The 23,953-nt window shown below is 54.5% G+C and overlaps 10 protein-coding genes across 10 annotated transcripts; 3 read left to right on the top strand and 7 right to left on the bottom strand.

Annotated features, from left to right (window-relative positions):
* Positions 1–2,131: 2,131 nt before the first annotated feature.
* VC83_06491 (uncharacterized protein) lies at positions 2,132–2,934 on the top strand (the record flags this gene model as incomplete). The annotated part of the gene is made up of 1 exon (XM_024470091.1): positions 2,132–2,934. The coding sequence occupies one exon, from the start codon at positions 2,132–2,134 to the stop codon at positions 2,780–2,782; it is 651 nt and encodes a 216-aa protein (XP_024323608.1). The 3' UTR covers positions 2,783–2,934.
* A 35-nt stretch (positions 2,935–2,969) lies between these two features.
* VPS53 (vacuolar sorting protein) lies at positions 2,970–5,647 on the bottom strand (the record flags this gene model as incomplete). Its single annotated transcript, XM_024470090.1, has 3 exons — positions 5,468–5,647; positions 3,602–5,394; positions 2,970–3,521 (listed from the first exon to the last, which is right to left on the bottom strand). Exons 1-3 carry the CDS (start codon positions 5,502–5,504, stop codon positions 2,970–2,972), a joined length of 2,382 nt encoding a protein of 793 aa, XP_024323607.1. The 5' UTR covers positions 5,505–5,647.
* Positions 5,648–5,837: 190 nt separating this feature from the next.
* VC83_06489 (uncharacterized protein) lies at positions 5,838–11,022 on the bottom strand. Its single transcript, XM_024470089.1, has 4 exons — positions 10,360–11,022; positions 7,142–10,308; positions 6,541–7,091; positions 5,838–6,486 (listed from the first exon to the last, which is right to left on the bottom strand). Exons 1-4 carry the CDS (start codon positions 10,918–10,920, stop codon positions 6,218–6,220), a joined length of 4,548 nt encoding a protein of 1,515 aa, XP_024323527.1. The 5' UTR covers positions 10,921–11,022; the 3' UTR covers positions 5,838–6,217.
* Positions 11,023–12,598: 1,576 nt separating this feature from the next.
* SNX4 (intercellular trafficking and secretion) lies at positions 12,599–14,071 on the bottom strand (the record flags this gene model as incomplete). Its single annotated transcript, XM_024470088.1, has 2 exons — positions 12,599–13,723; positions 13,799–14,071. 2 exons carry the CDS (start codon positions 14,069–14,071, stop codon positions 12,599–12,601), a joined length of 1,398 nt encoding a protein of 465 aa, XP_024323528.1.
* A 595-nt stretch (positions 14,072–14,666) lies between these two features.
* Positions 14,667–16,414, bottom strand: VC83_06487 (uncharacterized protein; the record flags this gene model as incomplete). The annotated part of the gene is made up of 2 exons (XM_024470087.1): positions 14,667–16,291; positions 16,354–16,414. The coding sequence occupies 2 exons, from the start codon at positions 16,412–16,414 to the stop codon at positions 14,667–14,669; spliced, it is 1,686 nt and encodes a 561-aa protein (XP_024323532.1).
* Positions 16,415–17,068: 654 nt separating this feature from the next.
* VC83_06486 (uncharacterized protein) lies at positions 17,069–18,191 on the top strand (the record flags this gene model as incomplete). The annotated part of the gene is made up of 2 exons (XM_024470086.1): positions 17,069–17,327; positions 17,425–18,191. The coding sequence occupies exons 1-2, from the start codon at positions 17,282–17,284 to the stop codon at positions 18,189–18,191; spliced, it is 813 nt and encodes a 270-aa protein (XP_024323533.1). The 5' UTR covers positions 17,069–17,281.
* Positions 18,192–18,594: 403 nt separating this feature from the next.
* On the bottom strand, positions 18,595–20,003 carry VC83_06485 (uncharacterized protein; the record flags this gene model as incomplete). Its single annotated transcript, XM_024470085.1, has 6 exons — positions 19,566–20,003; positions 19,475–19,513; positions 19,190–19,406; positions 18,899–19,122; positions 18,681–18,854; positions 18,595–18,630 (listed from the first exon to the last, which is right to left on the bottom strand). The coding sequence occupies exons 1-6, from the start codon at positions 19,587–19,589 to the stop codon at positions 18,595–18,597; spliced, it is 714 nt and encodes a 237-aa protein (XP_024323534.1). The 5' UTR covers positions 19,590–20,003.
* Positions 20,004–20,042: 39 nt separating this feature from the next.
* On the top strand, positions 20,043–20,694 carry VC83_06484 (uncharacterized protein; the record flags this gene model as incomplete). The annotated part of the gene is made up of 5 exons (XM_024470084.1): positions 20,043–20,131; positions 20,160–20,191; positions 20,245–20,386; positions 20,467–20,604; positions 20,688–20,694. 5 exons carry the CDS (start codon positions 20,043–20,045, stop codon positions 20,692–20,694), a joined length of 408 nt encoding a protein of 135 aa, XP_024323535.1.
* Positions 20,695–20,699: 5 nt separating this feature from the next.
* Positions 20,700–21,843, bottom strand: VC83_06483 (uncharacterized protein). Its single transcript, XM_024470083.1, has 4 exons — positions 21,687–21,843; positions 21,359–21,479; positions 21,044–21,157; positions 20,700–20,916 (listed from the first exon to the last, which is right to left on the bottom strand). Exons 1-4 carry the CDS (start codon positions 21,762–21,764, stop codon positions 20,852–20,854), a joined length of 378 nt encoding a protein of 125 aa, XP_024323529.1. The 5' UTR covers positions 21,765–21,843; the 3' UTR covers positions 20,700–20,851.
* Positions 21,844–22,218: 375 nt separating this feature from the next.
* On the bottom strand, positions 22,219–23,862 carry VC83_06482 (uncharacterized protein). The gene is made up of 3 exons (XM_024470082.1): positions 23,489–23,862; positions 23,054–23,234; positions 22,219–22,993 (listed from the first exon to the last, which is right to left on the bottom strand). The coding sequence occupies exons 1-3, from the start codon at positions 23,497–23,499 to the stop codon at positions 22,424–22,426; spliced, it is 762 nt and encodes a 253-aa protein (XP_024323530.1). The 5' UTR covers positions 23,500–23,862; the 3' UTR covers positions 22,219–22,423.
* Between the last annotated feature and the right edge of the window lie 91 nt (positions 23,863–23,953).

Genomic DNA, 23,953 nt, shown 5'->3' with positions numbered 1-23,953 from the left:
CCAGCGTCTTGTTAGGGAAATCACAGAAGACTTCAAGTCCAATCTTCGCTTCCAGCAATCTGCTATCCTAGCTCTTTAGGAAGCTGCTGAATGCTTCCTCATTCGAGAATTTGAGAGTATGATGTTTAAACATAGTGACAGGGACATACTAACAGTTATAGTGACAAACCTCCTCGCTATTCATGCGAAGAGAGTGACAATTCAGGCAAAGGGTATGATATTGGTTCGGCGTTTGCAGGATATGATGTTTAAGCTGTGGGCTTAATCGATGGAAATGTCTCTCACCCAGGAATGAAGGTCAGATGAGTTCTGGCAACCATCTGGTAACCTGGTACCTAAAGGCCAAAGGTTATAGTGTGGAATAGGACATCAACAATATGGGAATGGAGTTGGAGTTATGGCGTCTTGATCAATGAAGTCGCACCCCGTTTTTAACATAAGTAATGGCTAATCAAACACGTGATATAACTGAGTTGCCAAGACCCATACTAGGTACTCAGCAAGTGAGTAATCCTCATTCAACAATACTCGGGACATGAGCGAGTAACTCAGCTGGGTGAGTAAAAATTCTACTACTCGACTCGTGAGTACCCAGTGCGCAGCCTAGTGTTCCATATAGAGGCAAAGGTAAGTCCCGCCTGCCTTAATGTAAGCGCCTGCCTGGTCGATGGCAAGCGCATGATATCCAAGCCGCTTGACGATATTTGCCCCTTCTTGCATGTTCGCATCAGACCTCTCAACGTGGCTTCTGTTGAGCAAAAGATCTAATGCCTCCTTATCCAACATAGACATTACATCAATGCTTAGCCCCATATCCCTTACTCCAGCGTGCCGAGATGTGAAGAGAATCGACGCGTGGGGCCCCCGTGGGAAATACTCCTTGATGTTCTCATCGCCAAACGCGCTTGGGTCGTCAAAATTGTCAAAGCCAGTGGATATTGTTGGACAATATCCGTAGGGCAGTAGGTAGAGAATATAAGCCGAAAATACAGTCACGAAGCAGTAGGGCCCGAAGTGATAATTTTATAATGCATGTTTTTATAATTGAAGCTATTCTAAGTACTATATATACTGTTACGGGTGTGCCTATTCGTGGTTCGGATCCTAAAACCCTCCTGGTTTCGGTTCGTTCCCTGGAGCTTCAGAATCGAAGCTTTTAGAATCGGAAGATCCAGGATCCGGAGGATCACGAAGCTGGCTGACACAGCTTCGGTATCAGGGCCCTGATCCCTGCTTCCGGGCCGAGGATTCAACACGCCCCTTCAGTCCTGAAGCTGGTGATTTTGAGCTCCAATCCTCTAGGCCGAGCTGCCTGAGGAATTTGGCGTGGCGAGCTCCAGAAAGGGGCTTCGTCAGGCCGTCGGCGGCAAGCTTCGTAGTCTCAATATATGAGAACCCAATTCGTTTTTCTTCAACTTCCTGTCTTAGGAAGTGATGTTTAATATCGATATGCTTCGTTCGCTGGTGCAGCTCTGGATTTTCGGTCAGCGCCAGACTTCCTTGGTTATCGCCTTCGATCACGACCGGATCAAGGCCTTCGTTGTATTCTAGGCTTCGAAGTAGGCTTCGAAGCCAGAGTGCTTCTCTAGCAGCATTCGAGAGGCCGTAGTATTCGGCTTCAGTGTTTGACAGTGCCACTGTCTTCTGCCGTCCGGATTTCCAAGTGATAACTCCTCCGTAGAAGTAGAATAGGAACCCAGATGTAGATGATCTAGTATCGATGTCCCCTGCCCAATCTGAATCGGAGCAACCCCAGAACCCCTTTTTGGATGCGTGATATGTGATGCCGAGCCCAATCGTGTGAGCTAGGTATCGCAGGATTCGGTATGCGGCTTTTATATGTGCCTCTGTAGGGTTCGTAAGGTGGCGGCTCAGGAATGAGACTGCGAATGCGACATCGGGTCGGGTTTGGATCATGGCATACATGATCGATCCGATCATCGACTGGAATAGCTTTGTGTCCACTTCTAAGGCCTGCCCAGTGTTCGCAGTAAGCAATTTGGAGGCGTTGGTTTCCATAGGGGTATCCTTTTCAGTAGCGGCTTCCATGCCGAAGACTCTAAGGATCTTTTGGATATAGCTCTTCTGGCTCAAATGGATTGATCGATTCTCTCGATCCCTCGATATTTCGATGCCTAAGAAGGTCTGGCATGCTGCTTCTCTCTCCTTCTCCTACTTCACCATCCTCACCTACTGGGGCCTCGCCTTCTACTTCCTCTTCGCCTCCCTCCACACCCTCTCCTACGCGCGCCACGGCACCCCGCTGCTAGCACACTTCCCCCGCCCCCTGCAGGCGCTGCACTCCCTCCTCTACACCACAATCATCACCTACCCCTTCCTGGTGACAATCGTCTACTGGGCGGTTCTATACTCATCCTGGTTCCCAACCCCCTACCCCCGCTGGACCAACATCTCCCAACACGCCTTAAACTCCCTCTTCGCCCTCTTCGAGCTCGTCATCCCGCGCACCTCGCGCCCGCCATGGTTGAATCTCCCAGCACTGATCCTGATCCTCGCGCTCTACCTCGCTCTCGCTTACCTCACACACTATACACGCGGCATCTACGTCTACGAGTTCCTCGACCCAGGAAACGGCCGGGGCTTGCTAGCGGGATACGTACTGGGCATCGCGGCGGGGATTATCGTCATCTTTTTGATTGTGCAGGGCTTGGTTTGGTTGAGGAAGTGGGGGACGGAGAGGAAGATGGGGAGGGAGGGGAGGTTTCATGGGGGGAGGGCGAAGGCGCAGGGGGATGCGGAGTTGGAGGCAGTGGGAGGATAAGGCCTGATCGTTCGTTCGTTTTGGCGATATCTGTTATGGCGATGTGTTTGGGAGATTTGATGTTTTGATAGTAGTGGCGCTGGTGGAATTTTTTGTGTAGATATTCCCCATACCGACAACACCTGTCTATATATATAATAATAATACCCCCCAATATAATACCGTCACCTCCCCACCACCTCTCTTCTTACTTCCCCTCCCCCTCCCCCCCACCCCTCCCAAACCGCCCCCCAAACGCACCAATATCCCTCCTAAAAAACTTCCCAATCCCCCTCAAATTCCCCTCCACCTCCCCCTCCCCAATCCCCACCCCCTCCCTCGCCACCCCCAAAATCTTCTCCCCAAACGCCGCCGCCGCCGCCGCCTGCGCATTCGGCGCCGCCTGCACAGCCACCAGACTCAACCCCCCCAGGAACGGATCAACATCCACCAACCCACCCCCCTGTCCATCATCCTTGGCGCTCGCGCGATGGACGCCGAAGAGCTCGACCAAAGATCCGACTTCGGAGCGCCGGACGCCTTTGAGGTCGAGGACTTTGCGGAAGTTGGCGTCGGAGCGGTCGTGGATGTGGATGAGGTAGGCTTGGACTAGCGCTTCGGGGGGAGAGGGACGGACTTGGAGGGTTTTGAGGAGGGGGTCGAGGCGGGCGAGGGAGCCGGCGACGCGTTTTTGGAAGGAGGGGTTGGGGGGGAGGAGGGAGGTTAGGGAGGATGTTAGGACGTATTTATCGAGGAGGAGCTGGGGTATGGTTAGTGTCTATTCTGTTGATTATAGGGGTGGGGAGAGGGGCTGAAAAGAAAGGGAAGGGAACGACATACCTGCTCAGCTCCCACCTCAGAAATAGGCCGACAAGCCACAATAGTCCCCACATAAGCCTGCACCACCCCCTCAACAACCTTATCCGCAAACGCCCTCGCATACCCCGGTTTCTGCAACAGCGCCAGCGTCTCCGCGGCACTCGCCTCCACCCGCCTCACCAGCTCGCCTACATAACTCGATTGATCCCCCACGCTCTCCATGCGGCTCCAATTCGTATTCCGCATCTCCCTCCACGCCGGCTCTGCCGCGGCATCCACGCGCCGAGCCAGCGCCACTAGCGCCGCCGAGGCAACGCCCATGAATGTGTCTGCCTGGGGCGCCAGGTCGACTTTGGGGGCTAGCTCGGCGTCGATGCGGCGACGCAGAGTGTCGGCCAGCTGCGTGCTGTTGGTGTGCCAGTAGTCCGCGGTGTTGAGGACGAGGATCGCGTCATTGAGGTGCGGGGGTGCGGGCGAGGAGCGTGACAGCATAGGGAGTAGGACAGCGTGTGAGTACTCATCGAGGTACTTTGCGAACGTACGAGAGAGGTCAAGAAGTCGATCGCTAGTAGACAGCTTAGCGCACTGCGCGAGGGTGACTTTGTAGAAGTGAAATAGCTCGATGGAGGAAGCGAGGACGGATTGAGCGTGGAACTCCTCGTCCTCAGCTAAGGGGGGCTGATTGCGGTACGTCGGGATCATGGAGGCGAGCTGCTTGTCGCGCGACTCGACCCACAGGCTGAGGTAGGGCTCGAAGGCTTGGGAGATGGAGCCGTCGAAGGTGTGTGCGCGCTCTTCGGAGTTGAGGGTGTCGAGGGAGGTGCGGGGGTCGCTGGCGAACTTGGCTTCGAGGCTGTGCTCGAAGTCGAGGGTTTCTTGGAGGCACCGGAGGAGGAGGCTGACGTCAAGGGTGTTGCCGTCTGTTCGCCTTGTGCTCTTCTCGAGGATCGCTTTATAGTCTTCTCGGGTCCCTTCGCAGAAGGCGTTCGCGAGCATCTCGTTGACTCTCCAGCTGAGGGGGAAGATAGCCGCATGCTCGTCGTCGTAGGTCTTCCACATCCTCTTAAACCAACTGTATCGCCTCCCAATATTATCCAGACTCCCCGCCTCATCATTCCCCCTAAACACCTGCCTATACTCCCTCAGCATCGTATTGCAATACCAAGTAATCAACCTCGCCCTCGCCGTATCCCCCAGCGCATCCATCACCAAACACGCCTCCTTCAACATCCCCCTCTTCCCACCCACCTCCCTCTTCGCAAACGCCATCTCAAAGTCCTCGCAAACCTGCTCCCCCAGCTCCCTCTGCAGATCCGCTACATTCCGACTCAACGTCGCAATCTGGTCGATACTGCGATAGCTCCGGAAGTGCGCCATGAGCTGCAGCACCGCCTGCAGAAGGCCCGCACACTCGCGGTACTGCCTGCTTTTCGCCAGACCGCGCAATTGCTCGTATGCTGTGGTCAGCATCTGTAGACGCTTCAGCGCCGTCATCGAGAGCGTCAGGTTCCGCTTTGTGTGGTCGAGTCGCTTGATGTCGGCCGTCATGTTGGTGATGGTGTGTTCGGTCTCGAGGGCGCGATTGCGGACCGACTCGATCTTGCGGAAGAGCTGGTCGAGCTCGGTTTTGGCGGAGGACATGCGCTCGAGGGAGGAGGAGGCGCGGGGGGCGGCGAGGGTGCCCGTCAGGGCGTTTATGGAGGTGTCGAGGGCATCTTGTCGGGTTTGGAGGGCGGCGCCGACAGCACCGACGGAGCGTAGGGTCGAGGAATGGGAGAAGATGGTGTTGAGATCGTCAATTGGGTCGTAGTCGGCTGTGTCAAGAGAGGTGAGCTGGTGGACGGTGGGGGGAGGGAGGGGGTTGAGGGTAGGTAGGGGAGGCATTACCTGCATCTAGGGACGAGGCTGTGACGGGGCCATTCATCCTGTAAGAATTCTAATGGAGAAGCTGGCTTGCAGCACATCTACAGCATGTATCTGTTACTCGTGGGTATCATATGTCGCGAATTGAAGCCGTTGTGATCGTGAAAGTTGTCGTTTAAGAGAGGATTTAAGGTTTGGCTGGTTCCCCAGGGTTACATGGTTTCTAGCGCGAACGAGCAGTTGGAATACACAGGAAAGGCGCAACTGCGCAGCTCCTTCCGTTCATAGCTGTAACTGCCTAAGTTATATGTTGAAAGCTTCACTATCCTTACTGTCTTTCCCAGCGAGCATACAGGACAGCCTATTCATATAATAATCTTTTCTTCAATTAACCCCCTAAACAAATGAGCCGCTACCACAAAAATGCCAATGATCTAATATACAAAATCTCAATCCAAACTCCATCCTCCATCCCCCGCTCACGACCTATATAAATCCACCCCACCCCCCCAGCTCATGATCCCCCCTTTTTAAAGTGCATCTCTCTTCAAAAAAATAAATAAGAACATAGCAACGCGCTATATATTCGGTAAAGTGGGTATGTCCAAAAAAATGAAAAAGGTATGTCTATAACACCCGCTTTGTAAAAAGTCCGCCTTCCCTCCATCGGTGGTGGTGGTGGCGCCAGTGCCAACCCGCAGCGCAGGATTATTTTGTTGTAATATAAATATCATAGATACAGCGTCGCCATCACTTGGGTCGCGTCGATTTCCCCTACTTCCGACTCTGCACCGGCGTAACCGAATAGTGACTACTCTCCATCCTCGTCAGCATCGCCGCCGACGTGAGATCCCCACTCTGCTCGAAACTCGGCCTCAACTGATCCATCGACGCACGAATGCGATCATACGACGGCCTCGGGCGATCCATCGACATTCTCGGCACGAGTGGCGGCTCCAGGCTCTGGCGGTGGTGGTGCGTGAAGTCGGTGGCGTTGCTGCCGACGCGGCTGCGGCCGGTGGCGGTGACGGTGGTGGGGGCAACTGAGGGTGGGTAAATTGGCCTTTGGTCTTCGCTCAGGTAGTGGGTATGCTTACTCGGCTTTGCAACGATACCTGATGAACCAGTGGAGGAGGATCCGCTTGCGCCCTTGCCGGACTTCTTGCCGTCTGTGGCGGCGCTGGCAGGGTCGAGGTGGGCGAATTTCCCCAGCAGGACTTGCTCGCGGATGACGTCCACGTCGTAGGGGAAGTAGGCCTTCTGAACGAACTTGATGCAGAAGCGGGGCATGAGGGAGATGACTACGGAGAGGGCGGTGACGGCCCAGAAGGTGGCTTGGCCGAAGACTTGGGGCGCGGCTTCGTAGAAGAAGGACGCCGAGGTGAAGGCCGAGTAGACGCCTGTCCAGAAGAAGATTAATAGGATGCTGATTACCACGATGAGGCCCATCAGCCAGTCCCACCGGTAGCTGTTCATGAGGATGTAGATGTTGATCACGACGACGGCCGCGGACCCGACGTACACGCCGAAGCGGTCTTTGTCGTCGAGGACGAGGCCGTTGACAGTGACGACGTTGCCACCGCGGAACTGGAGGTATGCCATGAAGAAGCAGATTACTGAGCCGAAGAAGCCGTCAAGCATGTACAGCCTGGAGCACGATTAGTAAGGGTGGTATAAATTGCACGGGGTAACACTTGCCAGAATTTCCTCTGCGTCCATTCCTTGCGCTCGATGCCACGTCGGTAGAGCTGTGGCACTTCCAGCGAGACCTTGTCGCTGACGTCCTGGTCCAACACACCCATTAAAATGACAGCCAGCGAAGTGAAGGCCAGGTTGAAGAGAGTGATGTATGTGATGTGGTATAGGTAGCTGATGTCGAAGTCGCAAAAGATCTGATACCAGAACAGCGAGAACGTCCACACAATATTCTTGTAGAAGAAGTTCGCAATCGTCTCTCCCAACCTGCGATACGACCAGCGGCCGTGGACGAGGACAAGTCTCTGCAAGTAACGGAATTGGCCAATAGCGTAATCAGACGACATGACGGCTTGACGACCTTCCTCTCCTGCAATACCAACGCCAATATCGGCTTTTTGGATCATAGCAACATCGTTGGCTCCATCGCCAATAGACAGCGTGATAACATCAAGCCCGACCTTGACCATAGAGACGACAGCAGCTTTCTGCGCGGGACTGACACGGCAGCAAAGAACTGACTTGCACTGCTTGCAGAGAAGCAGGAATTTCTGTCGCAGCTGATCATCCAGGACGAGTTTGAGGGAGTCTCCGTCGATGACGATGGCGTGCGTCGGTGCAGGGGGCTCGTGGTTCTTCTTGGCGGCTTTGAGTTCTTCATCAGATCCAGTAATACCGAACGATGCGAGATGTTTATCGAGCTCTGCTTCAGCTGTAGACAACTGCTCATCCTCAAACTTGAACACGATAAGCTCCATGTCGTTGTTGAGGAGGTTACACGAGAATCCAATATTAATAGCAGTCTCGACCTTATCGCCAGTGAGGACCCAAAGCTTGATACCCGCATTAGCAAGGAGTGCAATCGTATCCGGCACACCCTCCTGCAGCCTATCTTCAATAGCAGTGCCACCCAATAGCGTCAAATCGCGCTCTATCGAATCCGCCACCGCCTCCATCTTATCCTCACGATTCTGAATCGTAAACGACGCAACCTCGTACTCCTGGTTCCACTTGCTGTACTCAGCAGGATCGAGTTCCCTCTCCGCAATACACAGCGTCCTCAGCCCCTCTCTCGCAAACATCTCCAGATGCTCCGCCGTCTCCCTGCGCAGCTCAGGTTGCTCTCCACGCTTGAGACGGGAGTAGATCATACTATCCGCGCCCTTGCAGAAGAGAACGATTTTTCCGTCGGGCATCTCGATAATAGCACTCATACGCTTACGTGTGGAGTTGAACTCTAGCGTGTTCAGGACCTTGTATGACCTCTCCTCTCCCTGGACATTCAGATGGATCCCATCCATTGAATTCCCAAGAACCGTGTACCCGACATCTCTCGCCGTAGCAACCAGGGCCGCCTCATCAGGCGACTGGGCCCTGAACTCGATGCGGGGAGGGTCTCCAGGTGTGGTCTCGGAGATGACGGTATGGCAGAGGGCAAGCGCGAGCATGAATTTCTCGCAAGCTAGTTGTTGTTCGCGAGTCGATTCGCCGGCTAAATCGGTGACGAAATCAGGTGCAATAAAGGTCAGGTCGTCGTCGTGGAGGTAGGGGTTGTCGTGTAGTTTGCGGAGACTCGCCAACATCCGCTTGCGTGCGTCGGCGATTTCAGCACGCACCCTCTCGGACTCTTCCGCAACGTCGATGCCCTGCCTCTTTTGCATGCCGGCCTGGGCTTCGGTGTACGCTTCTCCGTAGGGATGGCCATTAATAGTAGCTTTCTTGAACTCCATCACGTTCTGTGTCAGCGTGCCCGTCTTGTCGGAAAAGATGTATTCGATTTGTCCGAGATCATCAGAGATATTCCACGATTTCGGGGTGCAAGGATAGTCAAGCCTCTCGTAGTACATCTCAATGTCGCTGTAAATGAAGAACGCCTGTAGCGTCTTGATGATTTCCAGCGAGATGTACAGGGAAATAGGTACCAAATTCTGGAAATGGATGAGCGCGGCAAAGAAAGTGATTAATCCATTCGTCCCCGGCGACCCTCCGATAGATCCAAACTCGAAATGCTTGATACTCGTCCCATCCTTGCTAAACGCCACACCCTCAACCAACGCCGCAATCAAGCACATGAAGAACAGGATGCCGAAATTGTAGACGACGTTCCAGTTGAGCTCGCGCGTGATGCGAGAGCGCTTGCTTGGCGTGAATCCAGAGTTGATCATGATTTTGGTGTCGAAACCGGTGAAGACCACCACTGCGAGGACCCATTCCGTGTTCCTCAGATTGCAGCCACGGAGCAGCATATTGTTGATGCCAATCGGCTCGACCATGTGCTCGCCGGCGGAATCTGGGTTCTTCTCGTTGTATTGTGTCCAGCGCGCTGCGGCGCTGTACTGGTAGAGGTTGGCGTGCGGCGGCTCGCTCTCGATGACGAACTCGGTTCTCTCGCAGTCGCGCGCGTGTCTGATCTGCTTCCCGCTTTGGAGAGCATGCCTCACCTTCAAGTTTGTCTCTCCGTCGAGGTTCTTGGTCTCAACATAACAAGCGCCATCCGGGTCGGACGTGGAAAGAATAACCACATCTGCGGGCAATTGATCGTCGTTGTAGATACGGACGAAGTCACCGACTTGAACGTTCTTCCAGTAATCCTTGTGGAATCGAGCCTTGCCCGAAGCTGGTACGCTGGGGTTGATCAGACTACCAAAGTTCTTCCTCTGCGGCGTCTGTCCCTCAAATGACATTGCTGTGGTTGGACGCCCATCCGAAGATGGAGGAGCCAGGCCTTGTTCCCGGGGTAAAGGTGACGGAACTGGCGTCATCTGAATATCCTCACCCGCATCGGCATACGATATGCGCTTGTCGCTACGTGTCGAGTAGGTGGACGCTCTCCTAGTCGCGATAGTTTCAAACGATCCCCTCGGCGCAGCCGGTTTGTCTTCTTCGTCCGATTCTTTCTTCTTCGCCCAGAGGGCTGATATCGCCTTCCACGCAGCCGATATGAATCGGGTCGTGGACTTCTTGATCCTCCTCCACAGCGACACATCGTCGGTGTCCACATTGACATTATTCCATTCGACCAGTCTATGGACAGCCGAGTTATTCAATTCATCGTCGAGATTCGACCGCCTATAATCTTCGACACCATCCTTGATCGCCGTGACGAAGACAATAACAATCAGCGGCGCAGCGTTGAGTCCTGGATCCGATGCGCCGAAGATGGTGAAAATCTGCCTTGCTTAGCTGAGAGTCAAAAAGACACTCGTCCTATAAAAACTTACTGTTAGGATAATAAGGATAAAAAAGTACACATTCGCGATATTGTGAAATTGCAGCCAAATATTTTTCGGCAGGAAACTCAGCGGCGTATACTTCGCCGTCCGGATCTTATTCCTCGGATACGTCGTCGCCGGCGATCCGTCCTCGTCCAGCGCATCCGGCGGCAGCGGGATGTTGAAGTGCACCTTCCGCTGACCCTCGCCCTCCCCCTGTGTCTCGGCCTCCTCAGGGTCCTCCCTTATATCTCCATTATCCCCACCAGCGCTCATAGCTTCGCTCCCGCCCGACTCCCTCTTCTTCTCCATGCGCGACGGCCGGCGGTTCAGGCGATCCAAAATCGACGACCGCGTGCGATTCGCCTGCTTCCCCTTCTTGTGCTGTGTCGCCCACCTCAATCGCTTCGTGGGTACAGGGGCCAGCGCGGCGTCGTTGTCGGCAGCGGCGTCGGTGGCCATGGTGGCGGGTTGGCGATGTCGAGACCAGGGCAACGAATCCTCGTCGTCGTCGAGGAGGTGGTCGAGGAAGGGTAGCGAGGCCGTGTCGAGCGTCAGGCGGAAGAGCATTCGGTGTCGGCCCTGGATCTCGTCCGTACTTGGACCTTAGCATTTTGGGGCGGATTGGTTGGCGACGCCGGAACAGCCGGGGCAGGGCGCGTTTGTCAGCGCCACATTTGCAACTTATGCAGCACTATACGCTACATAACCCCGTTATTTATTATTTATACGAGTCGAGGACTTAAATTACTCGTAACCGCAGCGGATTGGACTGTAGTGGGCTGTAGTGGGCTGTAGTGGGCTGTAGTGGGCTGTAGTGGGCTGTAGTGGGCTGTAGTGGGCTGTAGTGGGCTGTAGTGGACGTAGTGGACGTAGTGGACTGTAGTGGAGGTAGTGGACTGTAGTGGACTGTAGTGGGCTGTAGTGGCTGTAGTGGACTGTAGTGGACTGTTGTGAGCTTTAGTGGAGGTAGTGGAGGTAGTGGACTGTAGTGGACTGTAGTGGACTGTAGTGACTGTTACTGGGCTGTTACTGGGCTGTTTGGGCTGTTTGGGCTGTTTGAGCTGTTTGGGCTGTTTGAGCTGTTCCTAGATTGTTTAGACTGTTACTGTACCCTTTTTTTCTTTGCACGCCACCAAACTCTCCAAGCGGTACAATCAGCAGCCAGAAATTGGTTTAGGAGAGATTTGCGTTACAAGCGTCAGACATCTCAGCCCTGGCTGAGATGGCTGAGATGGCTGAGATAGCTGAGATGACTCTTGTGTCTCCTGAGAGTTGGTGGTACGCAACACAGACACAACGGAGTACAGCACTTACCGAGTACAGCATGCCAGTATGCGAATATGCCAGTATGCGAATATGCATGCGAATATGCATGCGAATATGCATGCGAATATGCGAGTATGTATGTCCTCTATTCTTACCGATTGGATTGTTCGAATATGTTCTCTGTGTTCTCTGTGTTCTCTGTGTTCTCTGTGTTCTCTGTGTTCTCTGTGTTCTTAATATTTCCCCCATGTACCATCCATGTATCATCCATGTACCACGCCCCCCCCCCCAATCCCTACATAACCACAACGTGAATCATCCTGCCTGCATAAAGAAGGGATGAAGGGATAAGATGTGCGGTTTGGCCTGCTCCGCTAGATATTTTTTTAATGTGGGGTGTAGGTTTGGAAAAGAAGGGACAACGGAGGGACAACGGAGGGGCTACGAAGGGGCTACGAAGGGGCTACGAAGGGACAACGGCGGGACTACAAACGGACTACAAAGGGACTACTAACGTGACTATTTTGGTTTAGGGACTACCTAGGGACCTAGGGACTACCTAGGGACTACCTAGGGACTGCCTACGAACTGTCTAAGGACCGCCTAGGAACTGCCTACGAACTGCCTACGAACTGCCTACGAACTGCCTACGAACTGCCTACGAACTGCCTACGAACTGCCTACGAACTGCCTACGAACTGCCTACGAACTGCCTAGGGACTGCCTACTGGGATTGTGATGGTTTAGGACTCATTTGGTTGGAGCCTGGATATTTGGCTCAAGGCAGGACAAATATCCCACCGACATCAAACTAAACAGAGTCTGATATATCACACGAACGAGCCCAGCAGAAATGCACAGATAGTAATATGTAATACCAGCACTGGTTTAATCAACTCCCCATAGACTATCTATCCCCAACCCAACTCCAAAAACTCCCCATCCATCCTCCCCCCACATCCCTCCTATTCCAACCCCCTCACTCCCCCCCCACCTTCTCCATCTCCCTCACATACCCCTCCCACGTCTCAATCGCCTCCCCATAAAACCCCACATGCGCATCCGCCAAAGCCCCAAACTGCGTCTTAAACTCAATCCTCTTAATCCTCTCGAAGTCCGCCACCTCCCTAATAACCTCCTCATCAAACGCCTCCGTCATCCGCTTCGCCTCCTCCACCGCCGCCGTCAACTCCTCCATCTTCAGCTCCGCCTCGCGCACCCTCTTCCGCCTCGCCTGCTCGTGATCCACACCCCTCACATCCTCGAGCTTCGACCGCAGGAAGCCCCCGGCCCCGCTTGAGGCGCCGTGGGAGCCGGCGAGACGGTCGCGCTGCTGTGTTGTGTCGGCGAGGAGGACGGCGGTTTGCTCAAAGTCGACTTGTTTTGCGTCGCGCAGCTTTAGGAGGGCTTTGACTGCCGTGCTGTAGGACTGCATGTCTCGCAGGCTGCCGAGGTAATCGTGGTCCGTCTTATCCTTGAGAGTCTTCATCTCGGCAGAGGTATCCTCGATACTCGCCGTGAAGGCATGCACCGGCCCCTCGACGCCAGGCTCGAGGGTAATCAGCTTCTGGAAATTCTCGCCCAGCTCGTGGAAGTCCTTAGCCAGCTCATCCTCGCGGCGCGCTACGCGCACGACGACTTTCTCAATATGGCCCAGGTCTTCGTCCAGCTTATCTGACTTCTCGCGAACCTCGATGAAGCGGCGGTCCGGCTTATGGACTTTAGTAAAGGCATTAATGAAGGTCTCGGTAATCCCATCAAAGACCCCAGATCCCTGATCCCCATTCGACGGGGCCCTATTCGGGCGTCCCCGCATCGTGGCGTTCCAATCCTGGCTCTCGAGGAAGATAATCAGGAGCGCCGAGCGGCGAAGGACAGGATGCAGAGTCAGGCGGCGCATGAAGCGCTTGAGCGAGTTGGTGCGGCGCTGCATGAATTCCGTGCTGAACCGGTCGCCTGTGACGTACATCATGCTGTGCTTGTCTGGCAGAGGCGGGACTGCACATTGCGGGTATTCCGCGAAGAGGGTATTATACAGGAAGACAAAATCCGTGAATCGTCTTCGCACGGATGTTGTTGGCTTTTGGAAGGATGGGAAATCGGTCTAGATCCTGTCAGCCTGTCCTCTTCCTCTTTCCTCTTCCTCTCCAACGTAAAGGGAGGGACGGGGATTACACACATTAGTAGTAACAAGGTAAGAGACATAAGAATCCTTCGACCCATCCCCCTCCTTCAGCGGCGCCGTAACCGTACACTCAAGGTGCCCATTCCCAATACCCGCATTATCCAACGGATCCGCCCTCGGCGCCTCCTCCATCCCATCCGCTATCCTCTCCGCACGACCAGGCTGCGCTTCCCCCGCCGCAGCTCCCAAACTCGATTCCGCAGCTCCCTCCGTATTCCCCCTCGGCGGCGACTGCCACGACACATCCGCGAAGTCGTCGTTCTCCATCGCACCGGGATTGGCGGGGTTGATCGGCGAAAGAGTCTTGACCGCCGCTATGACCTAGCAAGTTCGTGGAGTGGGAATTGCGCAGGTTGGTATTTTCAATTCCTCATACAGGTGTTTGAGCTATGGATGTATGGTTAGCGGGGCCTCTTCGTGAGTGTCGAGTTGGTGTTAATAATCTGATTTGTGGTTTTTGGGAACCTGATGGTGACAGGGGCGCGTCATCAGTCGCAACCTGGATCGGTCACGTCGCGCCAAGGCAGAGATGAGAGCTTGTAGCCGCGCTGCACGTGACATGTCGATGACAGGTAAAGTCAACGAAAAAGGGATCAACGAAAAAGGGATCAGTGGGCATGGAACGTCTTTGATATTTTTATCACAATTAATTCCACAGTTTCACGAACTGCTACCCCCAATTAACGGGCTGATCTTTACAAAAAAAAGTTAATTCTAAAACATCTAATGGTGAAGTGGACCCATTTCTATAGTAGTGTATCCGTCCCTATGCCCACAATGTGTACCCTCATCCAGCAGCGCCTGGAGACCTAATCATGTCATACAAACAAAATGTGAAAGGCGCCAAGTAGCAACCCTTTAATCACTCCTTCTTCCCTTTCTTAGCAGCGTCCTCATCAACGGACTTGGCCATGTTCTGGTCCTTCTCCACATCGATCGCCTCAGCGACTTGATCCGTGTCCTTGCCGTTAGCCACCGCATCCGCGCGGCGCTGCTCCTCCTCATCGATGTTCTCGTGATCGCGAGGGGTGGCGAGGCCAGACTCCTTGTTCTCCTCATCCTGTTCGTTCTCGTCCTCAATCAGTTCTTGCTGCTCCTTCAGGACCTCAAGACGCTGCTTGTTAGTCGCAGCGCCCTCAGCGTTGTGGACTTCAAGCTCGATCTCGTGGAAGAGCTCCTCGGGGATAGAGGACAGGACACCGGTGAGGGCGTCAATTTGGCTACTGATCTCCGAATCCTGTCCCTGGGCGTACATGAAGGCGTTGCTCAGGACCAAGAGGGTCGAGGGAACGCCGTACTTGAGACGTAGCTCCAACCAGGATTCGAGGTCGTCACGTAGGCGGCCGGGAGACACGCCATGAGTGCGAATTCCACGGCTCGCGCAGGCAGTCTGGAGTTCTGGCACTGAGAGGCTCTCGACGCCCTCGAAGCTGATCGCTCTATCGTCTCTCTTGATCTGGCGCATCCGGTGGCGGACCTGGTAACGAAGCATCATGTCCGTGCCGAATGTGTTCAGGTTCATGTATCGGCACATGCCGACCAGTTGTGGGCGGGACAAGTTGTCAAGGGTCAAGTCGTCCTTGAAGATCTTGCACACCTTGATCACGTCTGCTGCTGTTGGCGTCTCGCCGGTGGCGCGAACCTTCCGGAAGAATTCAGAGAACTCGTCACGCTGCGCTATAGCCGAGTTCAACGGAAGCCCGGTCTCCTTCAGGGTGTCGCTGAGGAAGGTGCTGACCTCCTTCCTCGTGGCCCTCAGATTGGACATCTTGGTGTCCTTTGACTTCTGGCCCTCGTACGTGCTCGGAAGCATGTTGGGGAAGATCCTCAGAGCGACCGGAAGGAGTAACTCGGCGAAAGGCACGATGAGGAAGACCGAAAATGGCACTAGACGGCCAAGATCTTGCACTGTGCGCTTCAACTGCCTGTTCTCCCTGCGACTGAGCTCGTAACCAGCCGCCATCTTCATCGCCAAACGAGTACTGATCTTGACCTCCGTTGCCAGCAGCTTCGTTCCATCCCAGTAATGTGCGAGCTCCTTCTTGATCTTCTGACCCAGGGTCAACTTCTTCTCCTGCTTCTTCACCTCCGACGTGTCGATGGACTTCTCCTTTTCGCCTGCGAGCTCGGAGAGAGTCAGCGCCTCGACCGAATCAGTCTTGGGCACCGCAGTCGGTGAGGTCCTCGACACAGAGTCGATATCGCCCTTGTTTTCGACGGCGTCCGATGCCTTATCAAGCATTTTTGACGTGGGCTTGGCGCTGCCAGCCGGGAGTGGCTTCTTGGCCTGGTCGGCATTGAAGCCTGGTGGCGGACCACCCGATGTGGTTGCGGTTGTGGTTGTGTGCGTATCGGTTGACGCATATCTGGAGTGGGGGACGAGGATGGCCAGCGCAGTCATCTGGCTTGGGAGGTTGCGGCCATTGCGACGAAGATAGGCCGTGTACGCCGACGAGGGGCCAAACGAGGATCTAGGGAAAGCACGAGCTATTGTCAAAAGTCAGTCTCGCGCATATGGTAGAGGTAGTCGCCAGGCCGCTGATACATACCAGCACTCAAAACCGAAGTCCGGGCAGCCGCATTGCGAACCAAGCTTGAGGATGCGCTCATCACGGATGCCGAGGAGACGAAGGGCTTGATGTGCCTCTAGGGAAGGGGAGAGAGCGTCGAAAAGGAGTGCCAAGGCAGGCGGGAGTGCGCCGCCTTTTAAATAATAGATTTGTGGGGGATGCAGTTGTGGTTGAGGTGATGGTGAAGTCGTTGTGTTTGATATGGGAAGAGGGAGAAAAGCCCCCGAACATCGCGGCGCCCGTGATGTGGATTCACGTGACAAGGATGCGAACGGAGGGTGAAGGAAGGGAGTGACGTTGACCCGATATGTCCGTATCCCCGCCGATTTCGGCCTTAGCGCCCCTCAACGCCCCTCAACGAAGATCTGCCAAGACTCTCTGCTGCACCGTGTCTAGCACACAATCTTATCGGGACTTCTCGGCACCTTTCGTCTATTTTAACGCTTATACTCGCAGCTTCTCTCTCCATCCCACTTCCACATGCTTATACGCCTAAGTTACGCCTACGCCTACGCCTACGCCTACGCCTACGCCTACTTGGATCAACATCTCCATCATCATCCCCAATCACTTTCGCCACAGTCTCTTCCTAACTCTCGGGAACTATAAGCTGCCTCACATCTCCCGCCCCAGCCTGCTCCTTCCTCAACCTCGTTTTTAAAAACATCGATACCCCCCCCCCCCCCCCCCCCCAAATTCAACACCTTCACCATGCTTCACTCTTGAATAACGCAGTTCCGGTTGGGCTCCAGGACGGATAGTTTCCACCTTACAACCGACGGACGGATATCAGCGGACCATTATTATCATCTTTCGGCTACTCTACAATACTTATATTCTTATAATTACCTTCAACCACCACGTCAACGCGCCTCTCCCTCGTAACATCCATAAACAACATCCCACAATGAAGCTCTCCAAGGCAGCCCGCATCATCCTCGTCGGCGCCCCAGGTTCGTCGCCCCTCCCCTCTCTCCCTCCCTCCTCCTCCTTCCCTCGCAAACCACACCACAAAAACACCCAACTAACCCCCTCCCCCCCCCCCCCAAGGCGTCGGCAAAGGCACCCAATCCGCGCGCCTCCAAACCGCCTTCGCCCAACTCTCCGCCATCTCCTCGGGCGACCTCCTGCGCACGCACGTCCAAAACCGCACCCCACTCGGCATCCGCGCCGAATCCGCCATCAAAGCCGGCTCTCTCGTCCCCGACGCCATGATCCTGCGCCTCATCCTCGCCGAGCTCAAAGACCGCAACTGGCTCTTCACGGGCCGCCCGGAGCAACCATACACGCTGAACTCTAGCTCCTCTGCGGGTGGGGAAGATGCAGTGTTCGTCGCGGGGGATATGCTTGATACGCCGTCGCTGCTGGCGAGCTTTCCGGAGCCGAGGACGTGCGATCAGCCTAGTTCGTCGTTTATTCTTGATGGGTTTCCGAGAACGGCGGAGCAGGCGGTGCAGTTGGATAATTTGGTGCCGATTAACCTTGTCGTGCACCTCGATACGCCCTTCAGCGTGATCATGGACCGGATCGCAGGCCGCTGGGTTCACGCGCCGTCGGGTAGGAGTTACAATACGAGTTTCAACGCGCCGCGCGTGCCGGGGCGCGATGATGTGACGGGGGAGAGGCTGACGAAGCGCGCGGATGATGATGAGGGGGTTTGGTTGGAGAGGTTGGAGAAGTTTAAGGAGACGAGTGAGCCGTTGCTGGAGCATTATGCAAGGAAGGGGGTGTTGTGGAGGGTGGAGGGGCGGACGAGTGATGAGATTACGCCGAAGTTGCATAAGGAGTTTGCGAGGCGGTTTGCGCTCAGGGATTGAGTGAGTAATCGGCTTGTCGAATTCGTTATGAGGGCGTTGGAGGCCAGGCGCGGGATGCGCTGAGATGGGCGACGCGCTGGAGGGGTGGAATATTACGTGAACCAGACACGTACGAGGGAGGGAAGATTTGGAGAACCGAGTAGCGGCCGCACAAGCGGGGCTACGGTTGGAGGGAGTTCTGTAGGATATAGTCCACCTGGGAGGGATTTTATCAGCGCGGTTTAATGGGAATTGGCGTTTTTCTTGTGTCTATACAGCTTTCGGGTTTGTACATCGATACAATATGGGAGGCTCTTTCTCTGATCACTCCGCTATTCCCTGTCTACTTGTGCTCGCCTGAAGGTTTGGATCTTTCTGAGATATATCCCGCTGCTGTTCAGTATAAACAGTCGCCAATAAGCGACTAAGACGTATACACGACCGGAGCCGCAGAGTGTCCCTGTTGATCATTAGCTGGAGTCCCCGCTGCCAGGCATGACTTGAACTTACCCAGTTAGTTCCTCCCCAAGTCATGTACAGATTCTGCTTGGTAATCCTCTGCCCAACATTATTCTTGTAGTAAATATCCGCAAACTCAGGGCTGTGCTCTGCAAGACATTCATCGTAGAAAGTGCCTCCCCAGGGGCTGAACCAACCACCCTCGAACTCATGGACGTAGCTTGGCTGAGTGTATGAGTAGTTCGAAAACCACTGGTATAATTGCGCACGACGTTGTAGCCAGAGTTTATATTGGTGCACGATGTCCCACCAGGGTAAGAATCGAGACCGTAGACATTAACAGATCCACCAACATCCTGGAAATCCGTAGACCACGACATCGAGCGCTGTCCTTTCTCGTTGTGCGAAGACGGCACGGTGACTCCTGCGTCAAGGAAAGCTGCCTTGAGCTGCTCCATGTAAACCACGGCCGAAGCAGTGGCCACATGCGTCTCTTGGAGTTCGTTTTCGAGTTGGTGATCTTGTTGTCTGCAATAATCTTAACCATCTTGGCGACCCACGGAACCAGGCCTGGTGATAGGTCTCGTCTGATGTGCGCAAGCTCCCCATGCTCCCGTCAGATCCCCACAAGGCGAATCCGCCGCCATTGGTTTCAGCATTGGGGTCGGATCTTGCAATGACATAGAGTCCGGCCTCTTTGCAGTAGTCAAGCGATCTCTGGACGTTCTTGCCGGACGTCTCAAAGTCGTAAACATCTCTGGCGGCGGAATGGTAGCTCTAGAAGAAGTACAGGCTATATTTGTCAGTCTTAGATAGCAAACTCAGGGCAAAGTGACATATCTAACGGTATTGAAACCATTAGCACGCAGCTTCTGGAGGATATCCTAGTTTTGTATAAGCTTATTGTCAGTCGGTCATCATGATACAGGAACTCACAAGCCATATCTCAGGCACAGGCATGCGCTGGTAGTGGAACTCAGCCTAACTAAAACGTCATGTCAGCAACCCTTGTCTGAAACAATTAATTGCAGCATACTTACTAGATAAACTCCCTCTTCCCATTGATCATGAGACTGTATCCGTCCCATTCGATGATTTTCTGCAGTCCATTATCCGTGGCATGTGCAGTCCACAGCAAGGCGAACAGGCCAACGAAGAGCTTAAAGAGATGCATTTTCCAGCGAAACAGTAGACCAATGGCTCCTGCAGTTTCGTCTCAGGAAGCCGTACAAGTTACTGATCAGCACCCTCGAAACATGACAAGCCATATAGCTATATACCAAGCTTCATCAAGGCACGAACTCAAATCGCGGCGATCGCACCCGAAAGGTCGTAGGGCGACCTCCCCCGCCCAACCGACCTGCATATCTGCAATATATTTCAATTTCTGATTTACCGCTTTACCCCGCCAAAATGAAAGCTTCATCCGCGTCTCGTCCTTGGCGCTCCTCGCCCGCCTCTCGTCTCAGCGTCACCGGCGAGATGCCGCGTCGAAAAGCCGCGTCGAAAAGCCCGCTGAATTTCTCCTAGCTGGCGATTCGTCCAGTCCACAGGCGGAGGAGGTATGTATCCCCCCTCCTCAAACGCTCAGCAGCCCTGACTGACACATTCCCAGGTTCGGGCACTGGCTTCCTCGCCACCCTCACTAACGGCGCCGTCAGCACCAACTACGGCCACAATGGGCGGACTACCGTCAGTTTCGTCGCGGGAGGTGACTGGGCCAATGTCATCGCCGATGTGAAGTCTAAGGCGTCGAAGTATGACACCTACGTGACAATCCTCATCGCCACACATGCAGACGAACCACTCTTGTGCCCATTGACAATTCCCTCGATAGGTCGTACCTGCCGGTTGAGGAGTTGCCATCGCGCCTTCCCCTTGATCCTATTGATAATTTCGTCGGCGAGTCGTGCCTGCCGATTAACGAGTTGCCGTCGCGCCTTTCCCTTGAGCCCATCAACAATTCCATCGACCGGTCGTGCCTACCAGTTAATAATTTCCCATCACAACCCAACCCAGCACATTCACAACACAACAATAGTAACAAAAACACACAAGCAAGTAGCGACGGCAACGTATGGTACAATTGTCTCAAATCAAAATCTATCCACTCATCTCATCTCATGCCATCTATACACTTCCCATCCCCATCTGAATCCCCATCATCTCTGTCCTCGTGCCGTGCCATTCTATGGCATGTTATATATCACGTAGCCGACATTCTACCTAAGCTGAGCCCACAGCTTGGGGGCGGCACAGGCGGTGGCGCAGTGGGCGAGGTGGAAGACTGCGGGAGGTGTTAGTAGGTGTGTTTATTTATCGACCGTGGTATCCGGTTCATCCATGCGGCTTCGACAGTATATACCCCATTCCATTCCCTCTCCACTCGTAGCAAAACAAACGGGTAAACTTACACTCCTCAACACAATCCTCCTTCGCTCCCCCCTTCTCCTCCGCAGCAGTAACGCGCTCAACGCACTCATCAAAATGATGCTTGGGCGCCGCGCACTCCTTGGCCTCTCTGCACTCTGTTTGTTCGTCAGCGCCTGTCATCATCGTATACAACTATACACCAATGCCCATGCCCACTATTCACCCAATTCATCGGTGTGTACTCCCATCACATCACCGATAGATATTGAATGGCGGCGGGGTGGGCGTGGTGGGCGTGGTGGGCGTGGTGTTTGGGCGTGGTGTTGCGCAGGTGTAGTCGGGGGGGGGGTACGCACCTGCCTCAAGAGTCTCCTTGGGGTCAACGATGTCCTCCTCCTCTTCCTCCTCCTCCTCCTCCTCAGCGGGAGCCTCCTCGGTGGACTCCTCGGTCTTGTCGGTGGTAGAGGTCTCGGTCTCCTATCATCAGTCAGCATCTTTATCCGGGTCGTTTCGCCCAATCGAGGCATCATCATCCCCCATCTCCCTCTCCCTTCCCTAATCGCCCTTCCGTCCACCTCTTCCTCTCCCATCATGTGTCCTCACTTCTCCTCCATCCCTCCGCCCACATCCCGTCCAATCCCCAATCCCAATCCCAATCCCCAAGAAAACGAAGCAAGTACATACCTCGTCCTCCTTCGCCGGCGCCTCAGCCTCCACAGTGCTCCACGGCGTAGCCGCCTCCACAAAGTCCCAGAATCCCATTATGAAAATCGATTAATCGCTAAATATGCGTTCCGGTCGGGTCGGGGTTTGCAAGACGCTTTCGAATTGAGTGGATGCTCGGAATGATGCAGTTCGGGCCACGAGAGGAAAACAGAAGCTCGGATGGGTGCGATTGAGTTGCCAGCACTGTGATTGGTTGTGTGTCACGTGATGGGTGGGCGTTTTTGTCCCGAGGTGTGCCGATGAATGTGGATGGTTTTAGCTTGGAGGATGCTGGCCGGCCTGGGAAATATGTTTTGCGGTTATGACAATTGATGGAAGGCAAAAGATCTATATATGCAGGCACGACGGCGGTAAAGATTCTTTTGCTTTGCCTAATGGTTACTGTTATAGGGTTTCTACTAAGTTAAGCCTACCGTCGCTATCTCTGTCCTCGTTATAGCCTTGTTGGGAATATTATAGTGAACCATAACTTGGCTACTTAGAAAGGTGATGGGAAAGTAGATCGCATGTTTATTAATGACGGGTACCTTCCTATGCTACGCTATGCCAGCTAATACTCCGATCTATCTACTCCGTAAAGCCCGCGTCTTTTCCGACTTTTCCGACGTGAAAGTGGGTGAAGTAGCGGGCTCGCTCATATTCCATCTGTGCATTCTCGCGGACATGACACGACACACACGACACACCAACAACCCCTACTCATCCCCGCTATCCCGGTCGAACTCCGCGCGCCGCCGCAGCCGCTGATCCAGATCAATCCCCACCGCCTGCGCCTGCGCCTCCTCATACCCCGGCGGCGGCTCATCCGGTTGTGCCGCCGCGCTCTCCGGTTCCGTCCTCGGCTGTCCATCTACCACTGACGCCCTCCTCGCTTCAGCTGCCGCCCCCGACCCCGGGGCTACCGCAGCGGGCTCATAAGCCGGCAGCTGCTCGAGATGCAGCCCCTGCAGCACCTCTGGATCCATCCCCCCCGCCCCTCCAACATTCCGTCCCGCATCCCGCGCAGCCTGCACAGCCTCGTAGAGGCGCTCCTTGATGAGCTCAAAGACGTTATGGTAGTCGAAGGCGCCGCCCTCGCGGAAGGTCATGCGCAGGTCGATGAGGGCGAGGGAGGGGGGGGTGCCGCCGCCAGCGACGGGGCGGACGGAGGCGGTCCAGTAGTTTGCGCCGAAGAAGGGGGCGCGCACGTAGGTGTCGTGGAGGTTGAGGATGGGGCAGGAGAAGGAGGTGAGGCTGGGGGAGGAGGTGGTGGGGATGTAGACTATCTAGGGAGGGGGGGTTAGCGGGGTCTAAGGGAGGGGGAGGGGGAGGGGGTGGGGCCTTACTCGTTGGTTGGTGATGTAGGCGACGCCGCCGTCGCTAGAGACGGACCAGGGTTGTGTTGAGGAGTGTGTATTTGATGGGGAGGAGAGGGTGAGGGAGGTGCGAATCGGGGAGCGGTAGAGGATTCGTTCGTTGGGGAGCTTGACGAAGGGTTCGGTCGACTCCGGCGAGACCATGACCCAGCTTTTCATACGGTCAGTCGCTGACTTGAGCATTGTCGAGTGATATGAGGGGGAGGACGGGGAGAATAAAGCTTCGGTGCGGGCGGGCAAGGGCAAAAGTAGGAGGGCACGACATGGGCATGGTGGGATATATACATGTATGTCTTCTTCGTCTTCCCTCCCGCTGCTCCTGTCGCGGCCTGCAGGTATGTATGTACAGTACATATATATACAATATGAAGGGAAACGGGAATAGAAGGAAAAGGCGGGACGAACTTGATTGACATGCTGGAGGCAGAAACGGCTTGGAGAGGAAGCGGCAGCGCCACTAGAGCTCGTCTTCAGCGTTTGGGGATTCCTTGATATGAGGTTGGTCGGCGGTGATGTGACCGGCTAGATGGCAAGATATCTAGATGGCAAGATGGTCGAAAAGAATCGGTGTTCTGCACGTACTACTGCAGCAGTAACTGCAGCAGTAGCTGTATGAACTTGTATGGACTTTATGGACTTTATGGACTGTATGGACTGTATGGACTGTATGGACTGTATGGACTGTATGGACTGTATGGACTGTATGGACTGTATGGACTGTATGGACTGTATGGACTGTATGGACTGTATGGACTGTATGGACTGTATGGACTGTATGGACTGTATTCGTATGGGCTCTATGGCTCTATGGCTGAGACGAGGATCGTACACTCACTCGGCTACTTGGCCAGATATCTGGCAGGTACCACT

Source organism: Pseudogymnoascus destructans (assembly GCF_001641265.1).
Source record: "Pseudogymnoascus destructans isolate 20631-21 unplaced genomic scaffold scaffold_12, whole genome shotgun sequence".
In the NCBI taxonomy this organism is placed as follows: Eukaryota; Fungi; Ascomycota; class Leotiomycetes; order Thelebolales; family Thelebolaceae; genus Pseudogymnoascus; species Pseudogymnoascus destructans.
Note: the sequence above shows the minus strand (reverse complement) of the source record. Positions and strands in the feature narration are given on the sequence as shown.